At 52.3% G+C, this 17,851-nt stretch overlaps 6 protein-coding genes across 6 annotated transcripts; 1 reads left to right on the top strand and 5 right to left on the bottom strand.

The window, feature by feature from the left end:
- Positions 1-157: 157 nt before the first annotated feature.
- Positions 158-850, bottom strand: QC764_0052320 (uncharacterized protein; the record flags this gene model as incomplete). Its single annotated transcript, XM_062940427.1, has 1 exon — positions 158-850. One exon carries the CDS (start codon positions 848-850, stop codon positions 158-160), a length of 693 nt encoding a protein of 230 aa, XP_062801628.1.
- A 1,558-nt stretch (positions 851-2,408) lies between these two features.
- On the bottom strand, positions 2,409-5,735 carry HDA1 (Histone deacetylase hda1). The gene is made up of 3 exons (XM_062945623.1): positions 3,394-5,735; positions 3,073-3,340; positions 2,409-3,019 (listed from the first exon to the last, which is right to left on the bottom strand). Exons 1-3 carry the CDS (start codon positions 5,272-5,274, stop codon positions 2,694-2,696), a joined length of 2,475 nt encoding a protein of 824 aa, XP_062801627.1. The 5' UTR covers positions 5,275-5,735; the 3' UTR covers positions 2,409-2,693.
- A 334-nt stretch (positions 5,736-6,069) lies between these two features.
- On the bottom strand, positions 6,070-7,458 carry QC764_305070 (uncharacterized protein; the record flags this gene model as incomplete). The annotated part of the gene is made up of 2 exons (XM_062945622.1): positions 6,070-6,530; positions 6,581-7,458. 2 exons carry the CDS (start codon positions 7,456-7,458, stop codon positions 6,248-6,250), a joined length of 1,161 nt encoding a protein of 386 aa, XP_062801626.1. The 3' UTR covers positions 6,070-6,247.
- A 717-nt stretch (positions 7,459-8,175) lies between these two features.
- BRX1 (Ribosome biogenesis protein brx1) lies at positions 8,176-9,435 on the bottom strand (the record flags this gene model as incomplete). The annotated part of the gene is made up of 3 exons (XM_062945621.1): positions 8,176-8,777; positions 8,837-9,054; positions 9,128-9,435. The coding sequence occupies 3 exons, from the start codon at positions 9,433-9,435 to the stop codon at positions 8,176-8,178; spliced, it is 1,128 nt and encodes a 375-aa protein (XP_062801625.1).
- Positions 9,436-10,087: 652 nt separating this feature from the next.
- YPT31 (Rab GTPase ypt31) lies at positions 10,088-11,487 on the bottom strand (the record flags this gene model as incomplete). Its single annotated transcript, XM_062945620.1, has 5 exons — positions 11,022-11,487; positions 10,925-10,937; positions 10,449-10,838; positions 10,274-10,354; positions 10,088-10,218 (listed from the first exon to the last, which is right to left on the bottom strand). Exons 1-5 carry the CDS (start codon positions 11,040-11,042, stop codon positions 10,088-10,090), a joined length of 636 nt encoding a protein of 211 aa, XP_062801624.1. The 5' UTR covers positions 11,043-11,487.
- Positions 11,488-12,602: 1,115 nt separating this feature from the next.
- QC764_305040 (uncharacterized protein) lies at positions 12,603-17,009 on the top strand (the record flags this gene model as incomplete). Its single annotated transcript, XM_062945619.1, has 1 exon — positions 12,603-17,009. The coding sequence occupies one exon, from the start codon at positions 12,603-12,605 to the stop codon at positions 17,007-17,009; it is 4,407 nt and encodes a 1,468-aa protein (XP_062801623.1).
- Positions 17,010-17,851: the final 842 nt, after the last annotated feature.

The raw sequence follows: 17,851 nt of genomic DNA, 5'->3' as shown, positions 1-17,851 counted from the left end.
CACCTGTTTGGTCCAGTAACTCGAAGTCGACATGTTCGTTCTGATCACCAGATGTTGCTGATGAATCCATGACCCGCCTACAACTCCTCATCATCCACAGCTAGCTCCACGTAATAGAAAGAGGATCCCGAGCGACGTGTGCGGCGACTGACAGGTTCTATCTGACGATAAAACTCTTCACTTCTCTGCTTGATGTCGACGAGAGCTTCCTCATCTTCGTCAAAGCTCCACTTGCGACGCTTATGGGCCGATCTGCTGCGAGAAGAAACTGATTCAAAATCTCGTCCATCGCAGCTGGGTTGCCAATATGAGCTGGGGCGATGTTCGTGTTGGTTGGCTTCGATCCAACGTTCTTGTCAACTGGACCAGGCAACTTTGTTCCAGCAGTGGCAGCCTTGAAGCTTTCAGTGTTCATCGACTTGATGGGCAAAGCTGACGCGCCAACATCAACAGCCGTGTTCTCTTCGGTGGTTGAGGTGGTCTCATCTGGAGGCAGAGAAACACCAGTGACAGCGGGTTTCTCATAAGCAACCAGGAGCTCCATCCGAGCCACCTCTTTGGCAAGCTGGGAATCAGTCATTGAGCGATTGTCTCTGAAGAACGCCCGAGGAGCCCCTGCAATCTTCTCGAAAGTACCGTCCGAGCAGAACTTGAGCCGCATCTCCAGGCATGACTGAGCTGCCACGGTAGCGGCACTGGGAGCGTCATTGGATGTAGAAGCAACGGCCGTATGGGCGGGCATAGCAGTGTTGATGGTAGCAGGGCAAGGCTGAACATTGCCCTTGGGGGAATGTATGTTGATGTTGGAGCGATATTCCGAGATAACCTTTGGAAGACTCGGTTGGGTCATCTTGTTCGACTTGAACGGTGAAAATAGAATGTTCGAAGGCGACTCTTGGAGACTTGAAGCCAGAATAGAAGCACGACAGGCCGAAAAGCGTCGTTTGCTCGCGCTGCTCAGTTCGTAGGTCACCGAAAAATTGCTTGCTCGGGTGACGGGCGCGCGGGGGTCAATGGAGGTTTGCTACTGGAAGCGTCGTGTGCTCGCGAGCTTCGTGATGAGGTTGGGAATACCTGATGAAATGTCAATCCACGCCTTTTCTAGAGGGAAGAAGGCACACTTACATATTCCAAGATGGATATCTTCCACTTGATGAGGTAAATAACTCGCCGTGCGAGGTAGCTTTCACCCAATGAATTGAGAGAAAGGGCGGCGTAATGAAGTGATAGATGTTGGGAATGACACGACTGATCAGGACAACCCTTCGCCGGTGGGCTGCTCGTCGTTCAACTGAGGAAACAGACGAGAGGATGTCGGGCTATTGAGGTCCTTTTCTAAGGTGAAAGCCGTGATCCAAGCAGCTGTCGGGATGATGAGATAATACTCGCTTGCTCGAATGTAGATGAAACGCGGTATCCTGGTAGGATGTAGGATGAAGAGGTCTAGTCAACCTGCGACTGGTGGTGACGGCACACACCAATAGATGAGAGCCTCGCGCGGTCAGGTGTGAGCGAGTCGAGGAGGGTAATGGTGTAAGTGAGTCGTCGCTAAGGCTGAAGCTGACCGAGATGGAAGACTGATGTGATGTAGACGCAAGTAGATGCTGTCTTCAATGTGAAGGTCGTTGGTGGTGAAAGTGGCGGTCGAAGCTGTCAAGACATCTCCTCCAGGCTGTCGCTGCGTGTTGGCAGAAAAAAAACTCTCATCCCCCCAATGGGGGCCTTGAATTACCTCTCCCTTTCGATGTCCCTGCCCCGTCGTCGTCCCATTACCCGACGATGCTGCTACCAGTTGCTCCCAGCACCGACAACCCTCCGCCCACCACTCGACGCCGACATCAACAATACCTCCCAACCACCCCATCAATCCCTATTGTCTTCCATCATCCCCCTACTGTCCCAATGACTCCTCCATCCTGCTCCCCCATATCACCCACCGCCACCCATCCATCTCACTCGAGATCCAACAACAACAGCACCGCAAAGAAAAGCCCACATACCTCCTACTACGCTCCATGATATCAATATATCTCTTCAATTCCGTAATCTTCAAACGTTCGTTATCAAAACAACACACAAAAACAATATCAAGAAGGTTCAGCCTCGCAGTCAGCTCTTCCCAAATGTCGTTCAAGGAAAGCCAGCAGCGCCCCACAATTTTTCTCAGTGTCCAGCGTGGCGCGCGCCGCCGACGCGACGAGGCACAGACGCCGCCAAGAAAACCCTTTTTTATCTGATAAGCCTTTCTGTTACACGTTGGAGGGTTAGGGTTCTTGCCATTCCCACACCCAACACCTGTGTAATTGCGGTTAACTTATACCTTTCAAAAAGAGAAATATACCTCGAAAGATGGCCTTTTGACTTTCTTTTGCAGCACCAGTGATTTCATCCACAGCTTGCCAAACACCCCCGTCCAACATCACCACGCATGATTGCAAAACACACAAAACCACCACATCATAAAAAACACAACAGACGACTCAATACTAGATCCAGTATACACTTAATCCCAAATATTACCCTCGCTGTACTAGCAAACACCACCTTCCACATCCCTCCTACCCCCATCCGTTAAAACCAAACTTGCCTACGCTGCGGTTATCCACCACCCCAGCCACTCCTCGCTCTCTGATGGAGGGGGAAAAAAACCAAGAGAAAAAAAAAAAAAAAAAAAAAAAAAAAAACTAACCCCCTCACCCCCTCCTATTCCCCTCATCCTCCGTCGTCTCCCCCCCGTGAAGCTTCCTCGCCTGCTCAGCAATAAACCGCAGCACATCCTTAAAATGCCTACTCATCATCGGCGCCAACCCATTCACCTCGCTCCTGATGGCATTCCCGAACCGCCTCTTCATCACCTTCCTAGTAAGATCCGGGTCCGACCAGCAAGCGTGGTCGTTGGCAACATAGACCTGTGAGTTGTCCTTGTACCATGACGACAAGTCCTCGTCCACGTCCGACTTGACAGGCCGGAGACTGCCGTCCACAAAGTTTACTATGCCAGCGATTCGGTTGCGGACGTCTGTATCAGAGTTAGCAGTGTGGTAGTCGTGGGATATGGAGGGGAATACTCACTTCTGTTGATCAACAGGACCTTGATCCCGAGGTAGGCATTACCCACCCCCATCAGGTAGATCTCGTCTGCCCCGTCGTAGAGCTGGAGGTAGTTGTCCCAGATGTAACACATCAGCTCTTGAAGATGCATTTGGAGAGTCTTCTCGTCCATTCTCGGGGTGAAGTGCTCCGTGTCGTCTGTTCGGGTAATGTAGTGGGGGACGTTGATATCAATCACCCCAAAGTCATTGTTGCAAGCCCAGTCAATGTACTTGGCCACACCATCAGACTGCACAAAGTTAGTCATCTCTCCAGGTTGCTACAAGATACAGGCAAACTCACGACCCAAGAATTGTGTGGCTCGAGAGAGTTATCAAGGGGATCCGGCTGCCCATGCAGCTCGGGAGGGTCATGTACAATCAACAGCAGCTTCTTCGCGGACTGCACGCCCTTCGTCACCAACACTTGATTCTCAAATGACCTAAAGATGATATCCCGTTGGATATACAACGGGAGCATGCCGTACTTGGATAACTTCTCTTTCTGTGATGATCTGATCACGTCGTGCAGGCGAGACGAGTCGTTCTTGGTCATCTCTGTAACGTCGATGATGCCCGGCCGCATGCACTCCCAATAGGGAGCCTGGTAAGCTTGGACCTTGGCCAGGACTTTGCTGGCTTCCTTGCTGATTCTTGGAATCTGCATCTGCGGGGGTGGTTCGCCCATGAGGGTTTGAGCGACAGCCAGGGCCGATTTGGAGATGGCGATCAGATTGTAACCACCCTCCAAACAAACGGCAACCTTGCCGCCCGCCAGAGACATCAACATGTGTGTCATGTGAGCGTAACAGGCAGGCGACACGAAGCAAGCGCCGAGCTCATCTCCGGCGGCAGCGTCGAAACCGGCAGAGATGATAACCAGGTCGGGGTTGAACTCATGGCCAATTGGCATAACAATCTTTTGGAATGCCGCCATGTACTCGCCATCGCCCATGCCCTGGTCGTGCCACGCGATGTTGATGTTCTTGCCGAGCCCGTTTCCAGCACCGCATTGCTCCATCCCGCCATCCGGAATCATGGGGTTATCAGGCTTTCCTGGGTAAAAGTCTCCGTTCTTGTAAACATGCAAAGATATGTAGAGAATGTTGGGATCCTCGTAAAACATGTTCTGAATGCCGTTGCCGTGGTGGACATCCCAATCGAGAATCATGACGCGGCGGCAAATGTCGGGGTACTCCTTCTGGCAGACTTTGGCCGCAATCGGTACGTTGTTGAACAAACAGAAACCCATAGGTTGGTCGTACTCGGCGTGATGTCCTGGTGGTCGGATAACAGCGAAGGCATTCTTGACGGTGCCGGTAACGACAGCCTTGCAGGTTTCGATGGCACCACCGGCCGAGATCAGAGAGGCCTCGTATGTCATACTACCAACATAGAGGGACTCGCGACCTTGGTCCATCATGGCTGAGATATCGCGGAGTTCGTGCGTGGTCTTGGTGGACAGAGCCTTGACCCAGTTGAAATGTTCGACTCTATGAACAGTACGGATCTCTTCTTCTGTCGCTTCCCTTGCAGGAATCCTCCACATGTAGCTGGTTGGTCTGTTGTTAATGACATCGATGAGCTCGGCATCTGTTCCCGTAAACAGGAGACCGTGCTTTTTGAAGATCCTCATAATGACCTCGATACGCGATGGGTCTTCTGGGTGGTGAGGGTTTGGCCCGAAATCCGCGTTGGCATGGAGCTTCATGCGGTCATCATAACAGCAACCGGTTGGTAGGATCCCTTTTCGTCGGAAACTTTCAGGATAGCCAGGCTCGCCACTCTTGGAAGCTGTCCCTTCGGCACTGCTGTCGGCGCTGTGGCCGTTTGGTGTCTCCAGAGAGCTCCCTCCCGACTTGGACGTTGGTTCTGAATAGCCATTGGCGGACTGTATAGAAGGCGCATCCGCGGTCCCATCCATCACAACATCTTGGTCAACGTCCATGATGCCGCAAGGACCTGGCCAGCAAATGGAAGAGGCGAAGCGAAGGTGTTGTAGACTTGGCAAGTTTGTCTGGCTTTTGTTAGCGACGAGTCTTGAAGATAAACAGAGGTAGTGTCGAGGAAGGTGAAAAAGATAGGTGCCAAGGGCAAACAAGGCAGAAGGCTTGAGGATATGAGCTAGGCAGAGGAGGAAAGATATAGGGCTATGATAAGCACAGTGCCCAGCTACGTGACCCATTTGAAGTGCGTGAGATGAAATGGTCAAAGACTAGTCGGAGATGAGACGATTGGAGGCTGGCACTTGCAGCAGTCTCCCGGTCATGCCCCAAACAAACGATGCTTGCCTTACCAGATTCTTGGTAATAGGAAATGCAAAGAAATCTCTGTTCGAGGCTATTTCCAGAATACACGTGTACTGTAGTAACTACTAGTAGTGTCGGATATTGGCTGGAAAGCCGTCGGGTGTTCGATGTTGACGGGTACCTCGAGAAGGGGATGGATCTGATATGAGACGGGATGCTGCTTGGATCTGCCAGTTGCTGCGGTGCGAAACTCCTCGCGCAGAGCTCTGAGCAGGCCTCAGAAAATAACAGAATGCTAGAGACACGTACCTCGTTGAAATAATGGGATGACTGAGCTATGAAGAGCGCGGCGCATGCCTTGTGTGGGTGGTCGTGGGTGATGATGAGTGTGGTTTTGGGGTATTGTTTGGTTTCTGGAGTAAGTGGCTTAGTGACCGCTGAAGACCGCTGGACCGCCTGCCACTGAGAGTCGCTACAGCCCCACCACAGAATAATGAGCAAAGCAGGAGCAAAGGCAGTTGAGGAAACCAGTCCTTTCTGTTCTTTATCAACAAAAATCACCATTTTGATCAAACTAAAAATCTCCATGATAGACACCTTAACCAATCTATTGCGCTGCAGGGTTCACTGTAGGGAAAGAGCGAGCTCTCAAATTTGGCTTTTATGGCCTCCTATGGTGGGGCCGCCACAGGTTCACCACACATTGCGAAGTGGCCAACACAGATGCTATCGCCGAGTAACTGAAATCATGATATTCTTGGGTTTTCTGGGTTCATTGTGTGTTAAGATATATTTTATCACTTCACTGAAAGCACCAGATACCCCACATCAACAACTCGACTGAAGCTGATCACCAAGAGACCAACGAATCTCGTCCTGTTCTATAACCCCAGCTACACCAATCCATTCTCAATCCGTACCCGCAACCAGTTTGCCGACCCTGACGCCCCCAATAAGAAAAATCCCACTGCCACGTATATATCGCCCGGAATAAGGCCCCTCCCTCCCCCCATCAGCACCATGAACCACCCTCAGCTCCTCACTCTCCTCCATCTCATGATCAAGCACACCTCCGTACCTCCCAGGGAACCCCTCCACCGGAAAAGGCGACCTCTCCATCCCCATCATCTTCTCCCTCTCATGCCTCACACTCAAGACAGCCATGCTCAACGCCTCGGTAGTATCCTCAATCCTGTTCTTGTCAACACACATCCCACAGCATCACTATAAAGATCAACTCACCAAGGCTCACTCAACCTGATCCACCTAACCAACCCCTCCCTCCCCCCAATCCTCCCCCCTCCCCCCACCAACAACCTCAGCAAATCCCCCGGCCCCAATTTCATCACCGTCCCCAAAATCTGCCTATTCTCCTCCCCATCCCCCCACCCAATCCCCTCCGCCAGCGACCTATCCCCAATCACCTCCATAACCGCCGTAACAGAAGGACAAACCTCCCTCCCCACCGCAGCCCAAACCGTCTCCCAGACATCATTCAACTCATGTAGTTCCGTAGTGGAAAACCTCCTCATAAACGCCACCGGCTCCGCCGTCCGTCGGGTCTGCCGTCCAGCATGATGCACCCTCGCAAACCAATCCCAAATAAACAACCCCCTCCTAAACCGCTCCCTTTCCCTCCCATTCATCAACCTCATCTCCCCAACATCACAGTCGTAGAATCTGAACCGTTGGAATTCCGCCTCCCAGAGTTTGACGCCCCGGCAAAAGTTCATGATACGGTCCATCTCCCTATCCCTCCCATCACGGCCACCCCCAACCCCCGTCAACCGTCCCAACCACTCCCTCGCAGACCTATTCCCAACCCCAGTTACCTCACCCGTTTCAAATGCCCGAAAGAACAACCCCACAGGCGTGAACTCCCGTTCGATGATGGAAGACAGGATATACCTCCAATATTTCTGTAAGATGCACCTCATGAAGCTGCTGACACCCAACATGCTACCGAACCCCTCAAAGTCGAGATTGGTCGCAATCTCGACAACAATCTCGACAGGTAGCTCATCCAGGACTAATCTCCCTTTGAGGCGTTGCTGTCCCGTCTCAACAACAGGCGCAGCCATGGGCGTTGATTGGCTGACGATTTGTGAGAAGAGCTTCATCTTGTGTTAGCAACCGCACCGGAGATGTTGCCTGGGGATGAACCCACCATTTCGGATATCTGGGCGATTTATGTAAACCTTTAGTGTAGGTGATAATCTAGATCTCGGTAGAAACTCCTCGCTCTCAAGCGATATACAACGGGAAAAAGAAACACACACAACCCGCCCCCCGCCCCCCCTGAAAACACAGAGGCGTGCAAGACAAACAGATATCCTCAAAGCACAACCACCCCTCCCTTGGGGCTATCAAAAGTGAGAGTAATATCAGCATCGCTGCTGGTGTTGGTGGTGGTGGTGACAACATCACCGTTCCGCATCGTAGCCGCCGTTGACGGCCAATAAAGGTGTATAAACGCCATGATCGCGCCGTTTCGGATGCCAATGTTCAATTTTCGGTGTTTCCTCTTCAAATATCACACTAAAAAGTGAAAAAAAAAAAAATTGAAAAAAAAACACGAAACCACACGCTCGAGGGAGGAGGGCGGGCGACCGATGTTTATCATTTCCCAAGATTAACTCTCAGCACGTCACTCAACCGCGCCTCCAGTGTAACCGTTACCGCAGCCCCCTGCAAATTACAGTAATTTACCATCTTTCACTCCGGTAATTACAACACCAACCCGCTCACCACAGGGACTAGGGCGTCGCTTGTCATCTTTGAGACCATTTTGATATGGCCATTGTGTACAGAAACCCATAGAAAAGCACCCCCCTCCTCTAAGCAAACAACTCCCGGGTATCAAGCCCACTCTTGTCCTTAAACGCCTCCCCATTCTCCAACCCCAACTTCCTTTTCCTCGCCAGATTATCCCTCGTCTGCTCCTGCCTCGCCACATGCCTGCTCGCCTTGCTCTTCCTCAGCTCCGCCCGCACATGGTTCGGCGAGATGAACCTCTTGTTCTCGTAAATAATTGGCCCGCCAAAAGCGCCCTCCTGGATGATAATCGGCGTCAGGACAAATCTCGGGCCAATCTCAATCAAGCTGATGTCCGTCTCCTTGCTGTCGAGCCCGCCCTTCTTTGACTTTTTGCTGGTGGCACCCTCCTCTTCCTCGTCACCATCATCCCCCTTCGTCTTGGCCACCTCCCGAATCTCATAGTTGCGAATCCAAATCTTGCCATCCGCCACGCTGAACCCCATGACGTGATCAACAAACGGCTTGGACTTGCGCGCGCCCTCGGGCACGCCAAACATGTGTGTAAACACCTCCTTGATGACCTGGAGGTGCGGTTCCGTCTCAAAGGTGGCGTCAAACGAGAGGATCGGTCGCGAGCCCTTGAGGCAGTTGCCTTGGAAGTGGAGTTCCTCCATTGTGTGCACTGCGCAAGTTATACTGTCAGTTCTCCTTCCTCTACTATCCAATGTCTGCAAAACTCACAATTCTGAGCATGAAACTTAATCGTTGGCCCATTAGGAACCTTGCTGAACCACATATACAAATCCTTCCCCTTGCGCGCCTCAAAAAACATGACATTGTTGCAGTTGTACAGCTCCGCCAGCTCGTTCAGCTGGTACAAATTTGACTTGGAGTCAAACTTGACGTCTTTCCTTCCGTGGGGGAGCATAGCCGCCAGGTCGTTGAGAAGATGTCGGTGTCTACGCATTCATTCATCCCCCGTTAGCCAACCCTTCCGCTCCTCTTCTTCTTTTGCGCAAAAGTGTAACAAACCTATGGGTAACGCCTCTGGAGGAAAGGATCAACACCCTCTGCTTGTTTTTCCTGACCCCGTTACCGCTGCTCTTTGAATCCTCATCGATATCCATCTTGTCAGCCTTGCTGCTGGTCTTGGCCAGCGATTTGTAAACAGCTGCCATCCTCGTTTTTTTCTCTTTGCTCGTCTCGATTTCGGGTATCAAACGTCCTTCGTCAAAGCAGATGGTGGTGGCGGGGTGGGGAGTTGTTTGTCGTTGGTCGCAAAGTTCTTGTCCAAAAAAAAAAAAGTTATTGTTCCTGTTGATGCCAGTCGCCTGCAGCATCAATTGGCACTGCAGCAAGCCAACAAAAAAAAGTTCGTCCACTGATTCGCGGCCCCACCCCAGATAAGGCTTATCTTAGCGTCGCCTGGTGCAAGGCGGTGAGCGAGGGGTACTCCTGTATGGAGCAAGGGGCCACTGGGGCCTCGCCGCCGCTGCTTGTGAAGGTCGAGAAGCCAAGACCCGACTTTTGGACCTTGCGCGTGCCTGGAACATGAAACGAAACTAAAAAAAAAATGACAGATGAAGAAAGGGTGCGAAAAAAAGTATTTTGAGTGATGCCTTTGCACAAAGGGGCGTCCGAAGTTGGCCTACGTCTCGGCCGCAGAGAAAATGTCTTGATACAATGACCCGGTGACGCAAGACATCACAATGTGGTAAGTAGTAGTAAAATGTATTATCATAGTTCAATCAGCTAACTGCCTCGTAAAACCATGCCTGAATGATGGTCGAAGGAAAACGGAAAACCCATTTGTAGAAATCCCAACAACCAGCAAAGGTATGTAAAAGCAGTAGACAACAAAAACAAGCTAGTAGAACGCATCCCCGGGAGGCTTAGCAAGATCCATATCCTCTCCCCATGGCCATAAGAATCCCCATCCCCGTTCATATCAGACATAAAGTGACGCCATGTAATCATCATATCCGCCCACTATTAACAGCAACCCTTGGACTCCCCCTTTGGCCCTTCCTGGCTCAGCGTGATGTTTGTGCCGCCCTCCCTTGGGTCGAACTTCTTGCCGTCCTCCTCGGCGAAACTCTTGGTCGATACAATGTTGTAGATCTCTGGAGCCAGACTATCAGTGTATGTCGTTGTGCAAAAAGGTCAGGTATGACGTACCGGTCAAGATGTTTTGGAAAGCAAGCTCAACGTTGGTCGCATCGAGGGCCGAAGTCTCAATAAAAGAGAGGTGGTTCTCGGCTGCAAAAAAAGAAACAGAAAAAAAGCATACGTCAGTCCATGTCCGGCGCATCCCAGGCACCCATATTATTCTCAGGAGGCGTCGCAAACATACCCGCAAAGTTCTTGGCATCATCTGTAGGAACAGCTCTGAGGTGTCGCAAATCGCTCTTGTTTCCCACCAGCATGATGACAATGTTGCTGTCGGCATGATCCCGCAGCTCCTTGAGCCACCGGGTTACGTTCTCGTAGGTGATGTTCTTGCTGATATCGTAGACGAGGAGAGCGCCGACAGCGCCGCGGTAGTAGGCAGAAGTGATGGCGCGATACCGCTCCTGACCGGCAGTATCCCAAATCTGAGCCTTGATGGTCTTGTTGTCGACCTGGATCGATCTCGTGGCGAACTCGACGCCGATGGTCGACTTGGAGTCTAGGTTGAACTCATTGCGGGTGAACCGGCTGAGCAGGTTGGACTTTCCGACACCAGAGTCTCCAATCAACACCACTGTAGCAAAAGGTCAGCATCAGCGAATGTGTCTTGTTGTTGCGCGGGCGCGGTCGGGGGAGGTAGAAAGGTAGGTTGGTAAGCACCTTTGAAGAGGAACTAATCGACCGGAAAGAGGGTCTCGTCAGCGCAATGTCCATCAAGGGGTTCCCAGGCACGAGGTTCGGGGGGAGAAAGGCTTACATCGTACTCGTCGTTGGCCATGGCTGCGATGAGGTGAGAGGTGAGGGTGCTTGTGGTTTCTTGGAATCTGAAATGTGCCGGGGAGGTTGTCTCGGTCGATGGGTCGAAGCTGGATTCGTTGATGCAAGTGCACAAAGACGGAATGCCAAAGCCAGCCAGATGCCAAATACCAGGTTCAAACGCCCAGGCAAGCAGCGTCCAGGAGTCAATGAGGGCAGGGCGGTGCGGCTCAGGCCAGTGGGTCTCGGTCCAGCAGTTGGTCGAGCGCCCCAGCTGACGAACAAGTGGCGGTGTTCGGCGCCTGTTTTAGGATGGCTGATAGCGGGCTTTGCTGCCGTCTATCTTTGGCCCTTCTAGGTTCTTTTGGTTTGTCCGGAGGTCTGTCGGAAAAGTGACGGGACAACCTGAATAAAGATCCGGCTCTCAATACTTTGTTCAAAGACACAGCATCTCTCTGTCAAATCCGTGGCGGAGTCCAGTGCACTTGTCACTCTCGGGACTCGGACAAGCCAGGGTCTTCAAACTTGAACCATGCACTGCAAAGGGGATGTCACGTGCTGAAGCTTGAACTTACAAGGGTAGCATCGGCTCTCCCCACGTCCAGATACCGACGACATGGTTGATGTGCAAAGACAAATATCAAGGCTGACAGCATCACAAAAAGCGAGAACTTGCAAGTGTTATAATTAAGCTTTTTCGGTGTTTTTGTGGTGCGAGGCGGCCACTAGCCAACTCAAAAATTGAGGCCAGTGTCCACTTTTCAGAGACCCAAACACATCAACCTATGCTGTGAGAGCTCAAGGCTCTAGTCTCTTGATATTGGATCTGCGCGTTGGCTATTTCTCCATCAAAAACATTATTCAGCTGTCCAAGAGGCTTTACTGCTGCGGCATGAGCTATTGTGGTCTCTCCTACAATGATATTCAACAAAAGAACCCTGCAAGACAGAGCGAAGCTGTTCTTGGCGTCGATGACCGGGCCATTGCTGAGGCAACACCTCAAGCTGCCAATTCCCGCTGCCTTGGGTGGCCCTTTCCTGCCTCTCCTGAGGGCAATACCCAAATCCTGATCCGATTGAAGAGCGGGGTTGATACTGAAGGGCCGTTCTTGCCTGTTTGGTGATACTTGTGATGGTGGGGCAGCTTCACCCAGCAACCAACCCCTAGCAATTATTTAGTGGGACCTCAGGCCTCATTGGTTCACACTCCTGAGGTTGCTTCTCAACTTCATCTCACATCTGCTTCAGTGAACAGCAAACGAATCAAAGGAAACCTTCGTGGGGCATTATTTGTTTCACGGTGCGTGGAAATAAATCATCCCATATCACAGCACATCGAACCGACCTATCGTCCGATCAATCGATTCTCCTGGTGAGTTGAGCCGAACTTCAAACACCATCACCCACCTTACAGTCTGCATCAAATGCCAACTTGAGTGTAGCATCTCACACCACGCACATATCTGGCCCAAATAAATTGCCAGAACTAGCTCCACCGGGTGGTGCATGGTCAAGAGCCTTCGGGCATCGACCATTGATGCCAGCACCAACCGCCCCTGCCTGTCCAACAGCACTTGCCCACCATGTTCAAGAATATCCTCGTGGAGAGTTGGCCATCGAGGCTGGACGACGGCCCGGCTGAGAGCGATGATGATGCCATCTCATTGACATCCACAATCCCTCCCCCCGACGACGAGGAGTATGTCGTCGAATCGATTCTGGCTGAACGCCCAAACCAAAACGGAATCATGTACTATCTCGTTCAGTGGGATGCTACCCGGTTTGATCCGTTCTGGGACAGCACTTGGGAGCCCGCAGAGATTTTTGGTGATGATATGATTGCCCAGTGGGCTGAGACCAAGGCCAAGCAAGAAGCTGGCGAAGAGAAGCCTTTTGATGTCGACAGGTACTTTGCAGTTCAACAACAAAAGGAGCGGGAGAAAAGAGAAAGGCACAATCTTCGTAATGCGAAGCGCGCCCGGCTGGGTCTTCCCTTGACCGAGCCTTTGCCAGCATCATCGTCCAAGTCAAGTGCTATTCCAGAAGATGAGTCGAGTAGTGATGAGGCGAGTGAGGATGGCGATGTTGTGGAAGTGTCGGCCCCTCGGCCCAAACCACCCAAGGCACGAAAACCATCTTCGACCTCGATGTATAAGAAGGGCGTGGCAAGGCCTATTAAGACCACTGCTCCCAAATCGCCAACAAAGTCCAAGCCTCTGAAGTCCTCGACCTTGTCAAAACCAAACATGGATAGGCCAGCAAGCCTCCCAGGCAAACTAGCCAAACCTGCAGCGACCTCCGACCCACTGATATCATCTTCCACAAAGAAACGGCAGGCTACAGCTCCGTCGACCACTGGATACGAGGGAACTGCAAGAAAAGCAAGTAAAGACGATATGAGCGGCCCGTCAAAATCAAAGACCAAGGAATCAAACCTCGGTTCCAGGGGTGCCGCATCTAGCATAAGAGCGCCGTCGGGCCAAAAGACAACGGCCCGCAAGTCGACCCAAAAGACCGTCCAAAGCAAGGCGGGGAACATCTTTACTGGCGGTAAAGTAAGGAAACCACGGCCTGTCATTGAGGAGGTTATGTCCAATCCCGCAAAAGACCCCAAGCCCTTCAGCAACATGCATATTGGGAGATTGGCCGAACTTCGTAGCCGTGCGAGGGAAGACATTGCCCCTGACCCTTCAAAGGTGGCCCTCTTCCCCCTGACCGAGGGGCCTGCTGCAGCGAGAAAAATGTCCAAGGAAACTGCACAACCGACGGATCTACCGGAAGACGACAGCCTTTTTGTTGGCAACTATTCGATGGAGCTGGAGTCGGACCCAGAAGACATAACAGCACCCATTTCCTCCAGTCGGACCGGCCTTGCACCGATCTCGACAGGCCTAGTGCCGGCAACCTCAGCAGGCCTCACAGCGACGTCGGCAGGAATCTCACCAAGAACAATTGACCCAGCACCAGCCTCAGCGGGCCTGCCACTGCCTTCAGCATGCCTGCCGTCATCACCACAAGCACACACGGCACCAATCTCAAGGCCCCCTTTGAAAAAGCGGAAGTCGGTGAGATGGGATGACGACGTGAACAGCGTCATCGAATTCCGTGAGCCGGATCCCATGGACTTGGACGATAATACTCTTGTGCAAAAAGATCAAGTTGAGGCCACTCCACGGCCTGCAGCATCTCTCGCTGCTCAGCCTCCTACCCCACCTCCCACATTGTTTGCTCCTGAGCCAACAGTTACCATCATACCCCAACGCAATACCTGTTCAGAAAAGCGGGTTAGGTTTGGCAAGTCCCAGCCTGGGTCCAAATGTATTCAAACAACTTTCAACGGTTTACCTGATGGGACTCGTGATGAGCTGTATGCAAGGTTTCTAGCCACGGAGAGCTTGGACTTTGACCACAGTTGCCTTGCTACGTCGGTAGCTACCGCACTGCACTCAATGGTTAAAACTGGCTTGGCCTTTGGCGGCTTAAGTTCTAATACCGACCAACAAAGGCTACAAAATGTGGCGAGTTCTTTACGAGCCGGCATTATGGGACTGCTTTGTGCTCAGCCAGACTACAGCATTCTCATATACCCGTCAAAGTGTGAAGAATGGAATGCCGTTCAGCTCAGGGGACTTCCAGCGTCAGGTCCATCTGAATTTGAGCTCTTCTACTACATATTTACACCACGCGAGCCCCTCCTAGCCCTGCTGCCGCCACCCCGGGATGTGCCACCCAAGCCGCCTGGCGCTGGCAAGGAGTCATCAAATCGGCAACTGATTATGGAAAAGTTCTTCGGTTTTGACTACCAGAGGCTGCTACCAACCAGCTTGAAGCTCGCATCGACACATAACTTCTTCCTGGCATTTCCTGACTCAAAGATGGAAGTTCGTCTCTTGCTATTTCACTGGCTCCGTGCATGTGAGCCCAACTGCTGTATCTTCACAAGCGACCATCCTGGGAGCTGGTATGCCTTCCAGAGAAAGCTCAGCTCAGAAGAGACAGCGGGTGTGGTCATCGTACATGAGTTGATGGCGTGGACTTTGCACAGGCTCCCGAATCTGCGACATCTCTTACTTGGCCGAGATGATCAGTTTTGGTGCTTTACAGAGCCGATGAGCAAGCTTCCGATGTATCCATCAACAACTTCGCTGTTGGAAGAAAGTTCTGTGTTGCCTCCCGGCCAACTCCAGCTCACGCGCTTGTTTCCCCTGGGGGCGGCCATATTATTGACCCCAAGCTTTCTGGTAGCGGAACCAACTCGAGCCCTCGAAATCATCGACTGGTTTCTGATGTACTTTGCCAAATCCACAACATGTCGTCTTGTTACCGCATGGGACTTTGCAGCCTACCTCAGGGACTTGGCTGAGGAGAAGGAGCATGATCGAGCCAAGCTGCTAGCCTCTCCAGCAGCGATGGAGAGCACGGCCAATCTTGCCATTCTTGAAAACTTGAAAGGTTTAAGCAAGGAAGATTGCGAGAGCCGGTTTATTGCCGCTATAAAGGCCTATGAGCTGGACGACCTGAGATGTCGAAAACTCCCGCCTGTTGGTGACAACGAGGAGAGCGCCACGCTGGTCTATGCTATTGACAAGATCGACCCCAATGACGAGCAAAGCCTCGTCAACTGGTTTGGGTACTGGTCAACACTGCGATTGGATCAGTTCCGCCACTTCTACGTTCTTGGTACAGACGACTCCATAACAGCGCGTCGGTCTGAAAGAGGCGAGCGAGAAATCGCCGTTCCAACGTACACCAGCCGCACCATCAATGACTCAGACTACGTGTTGAAGGGCACCTTGGAGCACTACCGTGTTCGCAACACGCAGGCCGAGCAATCCGGACAAGCCCACGCTGTTGCTGAGAGCGCAGGTATAGCACCAGCCGCCTCCTCTTCTGCAGCCCCTGCTTCTGTGTATCAGGCCTTCGCAATGCACGAGGTCTCCAGCGAGTGCTTTAGTCGCATATCACAGCACTCACTTGCTGAGATGCTGAAAGATGTGGGGCCAAGGGAATGGAATTCCAGTCTCTGGATCTTGTTCGGGTTTCCAGTTTCATGGTCCGATAGCGACATGGGCGATCATTACGAAGATTTTACACTGCACTGGAACACCATCTCGAGCTGGTTCAAATGGGGTTTTCCATGGGGAGGAAGGAATGGGATCACGCGGTTCAATACCTATGTCGGTTTCTTCTATACCATCCCCGACGAGTGGGACCCCGACAACAAGCCTGACGACCGCACGCCAAAACGACACCCCTGGCTCGTCTTTTATCGGCCACGTGATGCGTTTAAGAGACCATGGACAGACGCCGAGCTTATCATCTGGGATCCTGCGGCCCCAAGGAGGTTTGGAGACCGTCAGCCCACCGAGGGCGAGCTTACGTTCATGCAGCGTCAACTGATCAAGCATGTACGGGAGCATACAGGGGAAAGGAATCCCGGCACCAGGTTGACTGATGTGTGGCTTGGGGGTTACATGATCCCGGAAGAATGCCAATCTCCGCACGACATTGATGTGGTGGCTCTATTTCTCCAAGCCTTGGGCACCGAGTTCCAGTTTAAGAAACTTATTCCCGCGCCGCGTATCAGCATGTTGAGACCCAATAAAGGATTCAAAAGGGTGAAGCTCGCCACGGATCCAGTTACTGACCAGGACGATGTGGAGATGGGTATCCGGGATTCTGAGACATCGGATGAGGAAGACGCCCGCATCATTTTCCACCCACCTCGCGCTACAGGGCGGCCCTTGTCGGATGACGGGCTCCCATCCAAGTGTATCAACAGGCTCTTTGAAGAAGCCCGCCTCTGGCGCAACAGGTATGGGCGACGCTCACAGTACATGAAGTATCGGTTTCGACCTACCACGGAGTGGTACAAGGACCAGGAGGAGGAGGGGCGTGGCTTTTCACACATAACGGTCGATTCATGGCGAAACATCTTTGGTGCACTCAGCATCGGTCAACACAAGGGATCAACAGTCGGCTCTGCTTAGGACTTGGGACCGCCAACCCCACGTTGGCCGGCGTGGACTGAGGCCGGTGGAGGCGTCGGGGGAAGTGCAGCCAAAGGTGATGGGAGTGCTCAACCGCAGCCATCTACGTATGGACAGTCACCCATTACAGTCTCGTGGACTGCCGTCAGCTCTTCCTACCATCAAAGCAGCGTGCCCCCTCCGATGTTGCAGGAGCCACCAGCTGTGACTTTGACGACACTCACTGAGCCTTCAATGGCACCAGCTGAGCCTTCAACGACACGTGCCTTAACCCCGTTGGGTATGCCGATACCGATGAGATTGATCAACAGACTCAGCACCCCGTTGAAGTCAATACTGAAAAACTCGGGAACCCCACAGCCGACCGCTGCTATGGGCGAGGTCCAGCTTCCAGATTACAATGCTGAAAATACACCTTCCAGCGCGGCATTTTCTAGAATGCGCATCTCCTCACCACCGCCAGCGTCTCGGGCATTGAAAAAGACAGTCCCTTCTGAGGAGCCTGCTGCTAAATCGAAGACGATGACGGTGGGTTCGGTTGCCGGTCGTAGTAAGCGGCCTCGAATACCAGATTCGGCTTCAGGGGATTCGATCGTCGTAAGCGGGGAGGATGATACACCGAGTACCATTCCAGCGCCCGAGTCCCACAGACTGAAGAAGCGGCGGACGTCTGAGACTGCTAGCATGGCAATCAGGGGGGAAGAGACGGTCTCCTCGGCTAGCAAGCCTTCAACTTCAACGATGATCAAGGCGTTGCCAGTTTTGGCCAAGACAGCAGCGGATTCACGGCCTAAAGCACAGGGCAAAGCGTCTGCATTGCCGTCAAGATCTTCAACCTCGAA

Source organism: Podospora pseudoanserina, chromosome 3 (genome assembly GCF_035222485.1).
Source record: "Podospora pseudoanserina strain CBS 124.78 chromosome 3, whole genome shotgun sequence".
Classification (NCBI taxonomy): domain Eukaryota; kingdom Fungi; phylum Ascomycota; class Sordariomycetes; order Sordariales; family Podosporaceae; genus Podospora; species Podospora pseudoanserina.
Note: the sequence above shows the minus strand (reverse complement) of the source record. Positions and strands in the feature narration are given on the sequence as shown.